Genomic DNA, 10,611 nt, shown 5'->3' on the forward strand with positions numbered 1-10,611 from the left:
TGAGCAAACGTGTTTTGTCTAACTAGACACCCTGTTTAAAAAAATGTGTAGGGCATATCAATTACATGATAACAGTTAACATGAGAATAAAAGTTCTGATACTTGTTTAGGCTGAGAATTCTTGTCAGGCCTAGTGCCATGTCATGGCAGTAGTAGGAGGTCACAAGTGTTCTCTGTTGTTTGTTTTAGTTGACACAGTCGCCAGACAGGTGGGGTTTGCAACAATACAATCAAAAGGCTAAATGCTATTCAATCAAAGTAAAACACATGGAACTCAATCCTGTGATAGTCTGACTTTCCAATGTTGCATTGCAGCTTTGTTGCATCCCAATCAGGGGATATTAGTAAAGCTAACTCACATTCAAACACAAAATTATTTTATTAGTGTTTTATCCAGCAACTGAAAACCTACAAGTAAGACTATCGGCATTACATACCGATTTTAGGGAGTATTTCTAATGTGATTTCTTTGTGAGAATCATCTGTTCCATACACTACAGTGCATACATCTGTCAGTCAGATGGTTACTAGCTTCTACTCTGTAAGAGGTAATATGTGCCAAAATGCTAAAAGAAATTGATTTTTTCTTGGTTATGAGTGTGTGATCTTCCCTTCTATTCTTACATGTAAACATGTTAAAACACAGAAAACAGGTCTACTGACTATTTGTGTTCAAACACCCAGTCGTCATGGAGCAAACAAACATTTCACTCTCCTCTCATAACCACAGGACAAAAGACAGCCCAAATATTTGACACATGATACACAGATGTTTTTTTTCCTGAGTTATACACAGGAGTGTTAGTAGTACATTGTGTAGCTATATAGTATAGTTTTTTCAGTGTAAAACACATTACTTTCATTGCATATCAATGTACAAAACTAATGTTTGGTGTCAACATCTGAAATCAGAGCTGTAGACTTATGTCAATTACATCCACATTAACCTGCCACAACCCTGCCAACAAAACACACAAGGTGGACTACATTGCACAGGTCTGACAAAGAGAATAAATGAGTGAATAACCCATAAACTAACAGGCTATCCACAGATACCATCACTGATATAAAAATCCTGAGGCTTCCTTTTGATGTTATAATTGGCCTCGTCAAACATCAAAGTGAGGGAGCTTGCACTGTATTAGATTTCAAGTGAATGAATGTATTTTCTAGTTGTCAATTGTGCTATAGATCAATACATATTTTATTATGTGTCTTGTATAGTTGTATTTAATTTTAAAAAACTGAAGGACGTGGATAAAATATCGACAACATATTTCTGAGGAGATAAATTCCTAAAGACTTGAAAATGAAAACAAGATTAAGTTTCAAGATTTGACCTCATTAAATCCTGGAGAAATGAAAAATAAAATAGCTTTGAATCTAAAATGTTGCGATACTTTGCCATTTTCAAACATTTATTTGCATTTTGCTTCTGAAGTCTTGACTCATGTGACTTGAGACTAAGCTCAGGACTTGCTAGAGACTTGACATGAACTTGTCTTGACCAACTTGAGACTTTGCTTGTGCTTGCCCCTTGTTTGTGCCTGTGAGCTGAAGCCAGAATGTTAACACCCCCCCCCACCACCACCACCACCACCACCATTCTGGCTTCAGCTCACAAGAGACATCTGTTGAGTCACAATCCTGTCTGTGTGGTCAGATGCAATATTAACAACAAACACTGGGAGTATCAAAAGACTTGGCAGGTCATAAAAGGTGTTTTTGATAACACGTTATTGCCATGTGAGGACAGAGGGCAAGGATGCACAATTAATGTGAGGAGACAGAGCCAGTAAAAAGAGTGAGTTTTATTGTCCCCTTTCCTTTAGCAAATTATGCTCATTTATTTGATTGTGCACTTCCAGTCTTGGGTGTGAACTGGCACTGTTACATAATGTCATAAAGTGTAAAGCTTGTGTGATAATTTTGTTACTGATCAGCAGAATCACAATAAGTTAAAGTGAATAATGTTGTTTTATTTATTTATTTTTTCTTGGAAACCAGAGGGGCTCAAGTTGCATATTTTTGTGCAAACAGGAGCAGGTTTACAAGGATTATTTCTAACCTTCCCCATGTCTGCCAGACCTGATATACTGAAACCTTTTGAGAGCAGTAATCCTGTGCTGCTGGGTCTAGGTTTTGCCGTGTAAAAATAGACAATGCAAGTCCATGGAGAATGCATGTTTTCCCATTCTAGTTAATGCCATCTGCCATCTGTTTGCAGGTATGTGCCCACCCATTGTAGACTTGGGCAGCTTGCCTCCATGTGATCTACTACTGGGTTTAAAAGCTTATGGCCAACAGAGAAGGGTGCAGTATACAATTCCCCATTGAGTCACTTCTGAAGTGCAGATCACACTGTCTTGGTAAGTGTGTGTATTTCTCTTATATTTTGATAAAGGGTGAATGGAGAATTATTGTAATATCATCATGATGCAGTGAATTGTACTTCTATGTACAGGGGCTGCATCCTAAACATGTCAGACACAGAAGATGCCACATATGAGTGAGTAACTGCAACATTTCTGTAAAGCAGAGATTGAGAATGTCAAAGTGATACCAACATAGATGGAATCAGTTGTAACAGGAATATTTTTGCTGTGTTTTTCTTCTTTCAGGGGGCAACGTAAGTCAGTTTATCTGTTCGCTGAACCCACATACACACATGGGCAGGATGAGTCTCCACAGTTTGTACTCATAGTGTAGTATATAGGCTTCAGACTCATGCAGCTGCATGTTGTCAGGAACAACTGCTATTTCTAGACCATAGAAAAACATGAAAAAATGCATGAATATTGTGATTATGTTGCATGAATGTATTTCAGAAATGTATTTATGCCCATGTTTGATTGCCGACCTCTGCTCTTTGCCTCTGTGTGTACGGTGTGAAGGAGAGGAAGATACTGTTGGTATGTACTTTGAATACAAACAATATCTCTGAAAACAGTGTAAAACTTCTGAATGCATCGAGCTTAAGAGGCTGATTGTATCTTTTCTGCCACTCTGTTACCTGCTTTACACACTTGAGCCTTGCATTTAAACATCGCTGGTTACTTAACACGCTGCATCTGCTAAGCTTCTGGCTTCACCACACCGCATACTGTATTTTTGGCATGCTGGTGCCACTGTAGAGGCAGCTTCTGTCCTTCAGCTTTTCTGCCAGATTGACCCTTGTCCTCTCAGTCAGCTCTCTCTGTCTGAGGCTGGAGATAGTTCACCTTGAATAAACATCCCAGTGGATCTGTGCTTTGGTTTCAAATGCTGCAATGGGTTGCCATCGAGGAGAGAAAGGGCCGTAGCTCTATTTCGGTCTCCTTTGTGAGGTTGTCCATGTCGGCCTCTATACAGCCATGCTGTCCCTGAAACTAAGCAGCACCTGTCTTCCCTCTGTGTGGAGTACAGGCACTGTTAGAGAGTAATGTAGGTCAGCTTATGTTCTCAAAAGTGGACCTTGGGGCAGATAGCAGCACAAGCACAATGCCCACTTTCATTTTTATGCCTGTTAGAGGTCTTCTAAATGCAGGTTGGCTTACCTTCTTTGCAGTGGAAAGAGATTGGGTTTCCCTCTGGGGCCAAAGGGACTAAAGGCCTGGTGTCACTTTTTTCCCACAGAGGCCCATTGAGGAAAGCAATGTTAGGGACAAAAAAGCACACCACTGAAAACTACTGCAAATAGTGAAAAGGCTAAATGCAACTGTGAGAAAGCTGGTGGCAAAATGGCAAAAATCACCTCCATAGCACAGTGAGGTGGCATCTATTGTGATCTATATTAGGTATTACTGTACTTTTTTTTTTTAGAATTACTGTAGTATTACTATTACTTTGCTTTTAGTTTTGGTAAGCCTCTTACTTTAAAAATGAGAACTGGAAAGACTTAAGATGCACAAAATCATTTAAAAAGTATCCAAATGTAATTGTGCCATGTAAAAGGATCTACATATCCACTGTTGCTAGTTACAACTTGCATACAGGGATACGTAGATAACACATTAACTGATAAAAGAATAAAATTCAATAGGAGGATGCTGAGCAAGACAACACTGAGTAGAATCTAGGAACATTTTAACAGTACAAGTCAGAATAAATAAAAATATCATGCAAATATATTTTCTTTATCTCCTTTTTGAAAGCATTGTCAAAAATACATGAAAATGGCAGAAATAATGTCATATTGTTTGCTTTCTAACTCTGCCAACTTGCTTTGCACAGAAGAGGAGGAGGAGGTGGAAGAGGTAGCAGAGGAGGAGGAGGAGGTGGAGGAGGGAGGTAGAGAGGAGGAAGAGGTAGAAGGTAGTACTGCTTATGCTAATATATGTATTTTTGCATGCAAGCTATAAATAGATATGATGTATTCTTAACACACTGTCTGCAGCCTTGTAGTGTAATGACAGTCATTATTAGTGCATGTAGAACAGGATCATATTGCCACTGTCCTGTGAAAACCATGTACAGTTTGTCCAAAACATCAGCTTTTCATGATGATGCATTTTTGAGATAATCCAGTGGGTTTTTTTTTTAAATGATTTACTGACCTTAAGAGGTATATGGGATACCTGCATGGGGCAGGTGCACTTAATGTGTCAGTTCATATGAAAAATTTGATTATTACCAGATCTGAAAGACATGTTTTTTACTGGCACTGTGACAGCATATGAGCCTGAGAAGATAACATGATACCATCTTAAAATCCATCATCGTACCTGCATACCTGCTGACAGTGCTGTTGTTACTGTTCGAATTTCCATTTCAAGTAGTACAGTGTGGCATATAAAAGTACATGTTATTATAAAGCCAAAATTAGACATGTATGGTATATTACTGTGGCATCTTCTAATGGATACAAGATTAATAACTGGTGACAAAAAATGTAATTAGGATGAACAAAACGTTTGCTATGACAGGCTGATGAACAAGGTCATTCTTTGTTTTTCTTTATTACTGGGCAGGGACTCAGGTGTAGAAAAACAAATGAGTTATCTGTGATAATCTTAAGCAGCTTTCTCTGACTCTCAGAGAGAAACACACCCACATACCTTTCAGGCTGTCCATCTGCACTGACAGGAGATGGTCAACTGACTGAGGTCATTCTTCCATGTCAGCTATTCCTTCCTTTAAATTAGAAACAAACATGAGGGTGATGTGTGTCAGTCAACAATGACACTTTGTTTATTTGCATGACAACTTTGAGAACCAGAAAGGTTTTGTTTAAAAAGAAAATCATTCTGCCAACAATAATATATAAACTATTTGCCAAAATTAATCACTTAAATCTAATTTTAAAATACATTTTTACAACTACATGTGTCTTTTTAAAACCTTAATCTTACTGAGAATTGCTTCACAAACCTGTTACCTGTTTTGAAACATACTTTTCAGATGAAGCTTAGGCTACATTTGCAGGACTGTCTGCAGGAGGATTAGCAGGGTCACAGCCTTTGTCAATCTAGTTTTTAAGTCTTATGCCTCAGGGCTGTCAAGAGATGTCAGAGTGAGCTCTCTGCACATTTTCTACTTCGCTAAATGTTGACTTTGCACTGACCCTCTCATCTTTCAGCAGATGCTGGAGAGGAAAATGAAGGAGGTATGGACAGGTTATAAGTACAGAGGTTATGTCTGTGGCAGAGGAATGTTGCTTTGTGAGTTTTTTTCATCATAAGTCATCTCATAAACTAAGGATGTTACTTTGCCTTTTCTTTTTATGGATACACAGATGAAGCGAAGCCAAAGTTAAAGTAAGAATATGATTAAAAATATTAATTCAATACAAATTGAAACGCAATTCGCCATGAGAGACATACTCACATGAAAAGACTTTCATTTTTCCATCCTCCTCAGGCCTGGTTTCGTGCCTGGCCTGGCAGCTCCAAAAATCCCAGATGGAGAAAAAGTAGACTTTGATGTGAGTTCATCTCAGGACGGATCATCATCTTTTACATCTGCAAGGTGTTTCTTTTCAGCACACAATTTTGATCTCTTGCTGTAATTTCAGGACATTCATCGAAAACGAATGGAAAAGGACCTGACTGAGCTCCAGACTCTGATTGAAGCTCACTTTGAGAAGCGTAAGAAGGAGGAAGAAGAGCTTCTTAGCCTCACGGATCGAATTGTATGCTCATATCTCACTTTTCTGTTGCAGAATCACACACACTCAGTCTCCATTATTACCCAATATCATAAAGTGAAGTCTTAAAGTCACATTTCGAGTTTCCTTTATCTCCTATGGCAGGAGAAACGCAGGTCGGAGAGAGCAGAGCAGATGAAGATCAGAGCAGAGAGAGAAAGAGAACGGCAGAACAAACTAGCTGTGAGTAAAGCTGTCAGTCAGATGAATTTTTACATGTCAAAAAAGACTGATGTTTCCTCGATTTTGCAAGTTCTTGCAAACCTCAACCACAGGCACAACTGGTTTTCAAATACTTGGTGATACTTGTCATTGGCTCCCCTGCCTTTGGCCAGTGCACTTATGAATTATACTTACATTCAATTTAACATTCAGTTTAACCAGTTCAGACAATGTCAGTGATGATCAATTGTAAACTATATTTTTTCCACCAGGAAGAGAAAGCGAGGAAAGAAGAGGAAGAGGCCAAGAAGAAAGCAGACGAAGATGCAAGGAAGAAGATGATTCTGTCCAACTTGAGTTTCACTGGATACAAGGTGATGATTTTGTTAATTATGAAAATACAGAGGTAGACTCATAAACTGATGGAGAACCTACAGCATACTGAGTAGCATTTTACCACATGTGCCCTCTTTTTCTCCAGCAGACACAGACTGGCACAAAAAGACAAACGGAGAGAGAAAAGAAGAAGAAAATCCTGAGTGATCGACGCAAGGAGTTAGACATTGACAACATGAGAGATGACAAACTCAAGTAAAAGACTGAGGGCCATTGGTGTTATTCACCATCTGAACTCTATGAAAGACTTTAACGTTCTTGTTCATACTAATACAGGGAAAAAGCGAAGGAGCTGTGGGACTGGATGCGCCAGCTGGAGGCAGAGAAATTTGAACTCCAGTACAAGTACACAAAGCAGAAGTATGAGGTAAGACATCACATGTAACTGACAGTCATATCAGCAACATCTTTTGAGTGGACAGATTCTAGGACACAGGCCAAAAGAAATAGACCACGACTGACGATTAGATTTATGACTAACTGCACACAAATATTTCCTTACATTTACACTAGATCTGACTATTAGTTTCCACCAGTTTATTGTCAGTGGAGCAGAAACTAAACAGGGCAGGTAAATAAAGGAATAGGAAGTTTTGAAGGTAGTCAGCCAAACTGTTCAATAGAAAAAGTGCATTTCCTAAAATTTCTGGCTATTTATTCTAGCAGTTTGGGATGCCAAACTGAATTATTGGCATGTTAAATCACTTACAAATACATTTTGCAATACAGGGAACAGGTTGGAAACATTAGATAAATTTAGCTTCACCTTCGGCTAGCTGTGGCTATCTCACCAGTTAGCTTTAACTGGAAAGTTGTAAAGCTTTAAAATCTTTTTATTGGTCTTATCATTACTTTTTCACCATTTTTATTAGTCCTGTGTATTCATCTCCAATTTACTGTTTACACCAGAACTGTGTCATTATCAGTCTATGAATTATCCATGAAGCACTTTGATCCATACTGACATGCTACTTTCTTCAGAAATTGCATGTTGTTAAGGCATAATAAAATTATACATTTTAAAAATGTCAGATCTGACCAAAACTGTAGTGTATCTTGGCCTTGTAGGACATTACAAATATCAATATGCACAATTTTTTCTTCACTCAGGTCACTGTGCTGAGAAACCGGGTCAGTGATCATCAGAAAATGTAAGTCTGTTGTGTTATCGATTCTCATATCATGGTGCACATGTTATGATGTTATTTTGTGCTCTCTAACACATGTACAACATGACAGCAAGTACTTGCAACTATAATCAATCGATGTATTTTTTGTTTTAAGCATAACATCATAACTTTCATCAAGAAGAGTAGACATACAAACTCATAACAAAGCAGAAAAAGGCAGGCTAACATTCAGGTAAACAATAATCAACAGCGCCCTGTTGAGACCCATAGACCCTGTAATTCTGCCCTGATGTAAATATTCAACTAGTGACCTCATCAAGTTTCCACCTCCTCCCATTTCAACCTCCTCTCAGCTTCTCTTAATACTCTGGTGTCCATTTGTTCAAAGAGGCATCGGTACCAGCTATTTGTGCCAGCAGGACTAAGGTTTCCTGAGTACACCCAGTCGAGCAGGACTGGGGAAACAAAAAAAAAAAAAAAAAAAAAAAAAAAAAAAAAAAAAAAAAAAAGAGCGAACACATGAGAGGTGCTTTAACAAAGGAAAGGCCAGGGTATCTGAAAAACATAAAGCCTATGCACTCAGTCTTGAAAGAGATGGGTTGTAATGGAGATACAACAGCTGAGAGATCTCATAACTTCTATGTGATATCATCTGTGTTAATGCGGCTCACAATGAAGCAGTGACTGGCCCCTGCCACCATCCAAATCATGTGAATCCCCTCTCCTGGTCTCATGTAGGCTGTATTACAACAAGGGCTTGGGCTCTGAGTAAAACTTTAACAAGACATTTGTTTTCCTTCAGAATATGGCATTAGCTTCATTAATCATGAATATGAATATATAAATACTGAGTGATTCATCATTTCAACCAAAGATCTGTCTCAAAGTATCCCTTTGAAATAAAGCCTTGGTTTATATTAGGGTTTTTTTTTTTTTTTTTTTTAAGTCAAACATCTATTATTTTTATGAAAATGTACAAGCTGACTAAATCTTCAGACATCATAAAACCATAATTTGTCACCGCTAATTGATAAATTCATGCATTCATAGACAAACTGCAGGTGTCAGGTACCTCGGTAGCAACAGCAGATAAAGATAGCGTTCAACTATTTGGTAGCAAATCCCCTCTGCAGCAGCAGACAGCTATGAAAAGCTTTCAGTAGCTCCAGTATCTGAGGGCAGCAGCGGTTCCCAACGTGGGGGTTGGGCCCCCTGGAAGAAGTCACAAGATGAAATTATGATGCTTTTTCTCTTAATATTTACTTTTTTTACTCTTTGTGAACATCTGTATAATTTTATGTGTACCTCTAAAATTATTCAAATGAAATTCAATGATTAAAATTCACTTTAAGGCAAAAAAAAAAAGAAAAAGATTTGGGCCCACTGCTGTAGGGAGAGGAAGTGCATTAGGACCAGACTTCACATTGACCTGATGAGCTTGTAAAATAAAAAGAGTTTCAGGATTCCTGATCAATCAGATGCTGGTCTGTAAGAAAACAAATTATATACTTAAATAACTATAAGTATGAACTGTTTCAAATAAATTAAATTTAAATCCAAATGTTAAGAATGATAAGTGAAGGCTAATTCGCGCTCTCATACAATGACAAATTGAAGTCTCTACAATTTCCTTCCTGGGACAGGTATTTCCCTAAAATAATCTAAATTTCAAATGCTGCAACAGAGGGTGACTTATTTGCATCAGTAGAATAAATTGAATTTCTGAAGTGCAAATGCAGAGAGCAAAAGAGCACAAGGATTGTAGCCACATACAGTAGCTCCGAATACAGGTTTCAACACAGTGGAAGGTAATATACAAGGTTCAGTATGCATTACAGGTTAGTCAGGTTGTGTGCTGGCTGGCTGATGTGTCTGAGCTTTCTTTCACTTTATTCTCAGTTCGAAGGGAAGCAGGAGCAAGCGATGGTCTGAGGAAGTAACATCTGACATCAACTGGGGGAAAACGTCTGACAATGAAATAACAGAGTGACAGAAACTGAATTACATTGTTTTCGAAATACTTGAACATGCAAGAACAAAGTTACAATTATGAATATAACCTAAGATGCTCTTAAACAAGCTACCTGTGAAATGATGTGCATGCTGAGTTCACCTGCAGAAATGCAGTAGTATAACAAAGTTTCTGATTGTAGACTGATCAGGCGATGTGTTGCAGCTTCTGTTTATTTAAGGGATTTGAGGCGTGTAACCTAGTATAATGGTTTCAGTGACTGAAAGGATAATAACCACTGAATGTGCCACTTAAAATACTCAAAGTGATGGAGACACTAATTAATTGAATCTTGTGTGTATTTTGTGATTTTGTGACTACAGCAAATAAAAAATACTTTATTTAGCAAACCAATGACAATGTGTTCTCTCTAAGTCTTTTGTTCTTCCACTTGTGGGAACCTTACAACGAGTACTATTTCAATGCTAATTATAAAAGCCGCACCTTCTTTAATAAAGTCAGATTGTGTTTGCCAAAACTGTTCATGTGTAGTTTACTTTGGCAAATCAGTTATGACTGGCAGTTTTGTGTCAGTTTTCTCTCTATGCAGCCATTTAGACAGGCTGGAGACGTACACATGGTATTACTAGTCTTCTATAAATGATGACATACGACCGCATAAATCTATCAGTATAAAATTAAATGATTATGAAATGCCAGAGGCCTCATAAATTGAAATGTCACCCGTGACCCCAGAATTCCCTCATGGCTGTTGGGTGGATTATGTGGTTTGAACCGTGGAAGATGAAAGTTCAAATCCGTTCAGCCATAGTGCACCGAGTACAACA

At 38.1% G+C, this 10,611-nt stretch overlaps 1 protein-coding gene across 2 annotated transcripts; it reads left to right on the forward strand.

The window, feature by feature from the left end:
* The first annotated feature begins 2,815 nt into the window (after positions 1–2,815).
* Positions 2,816–10,177, forward strand: tnnt2b (troponin T type 2b (cardiac)). Of its 2 annotated transcripts, none has more exons than XM_018661853.2 (11): positions 2,816–2,912; positions 5,561–5,584; positions 5,714–5,735; positions 5,839–5,902; positions 5,993–6,109; positions 6,230–6,307; positions 6,559–6,660; positions 6,768–6,877; positions 6,959–7,049; positions 7,793–7,833; positions 9,712–10,177. In XM_018661853.2, the coding sequence occupies exons 1-11, from the start codon at positions 2,831–2,833 to the stop codon at positions 9,800–9,802; spliced, it is 822 nt and encodes a 273-aa protein (XP_018517369.2). In that variant the 5' UTR covers positions 2,816–2,830; the 3' UTR covers positions 9,803–10,177. The 2 variants fall into 2 exon arrangements, with proteins under 2 accessions (XP_018517369.2, XP_050930266.1); XM_051074309.1 differs by having other exon boundaries at positions 6,771–6,877.
* Positions 10,178–10,611: the final 434 nt, after the last annotated feature.

The sequence above is a fragment of the Lates calcarifer genome, linkage group LG12, assembly GCF_001640805.2.
Source record: "Lates calcarifer isolate ASB-BC8 linkage group LG12, TLL_Latcal_v3, whole genome shotgun sequence".
NCBI lineage: Eukaryota > Metazoa > Chordata > Actinopteri > Centropomidae > Lates > Lates calcarifer.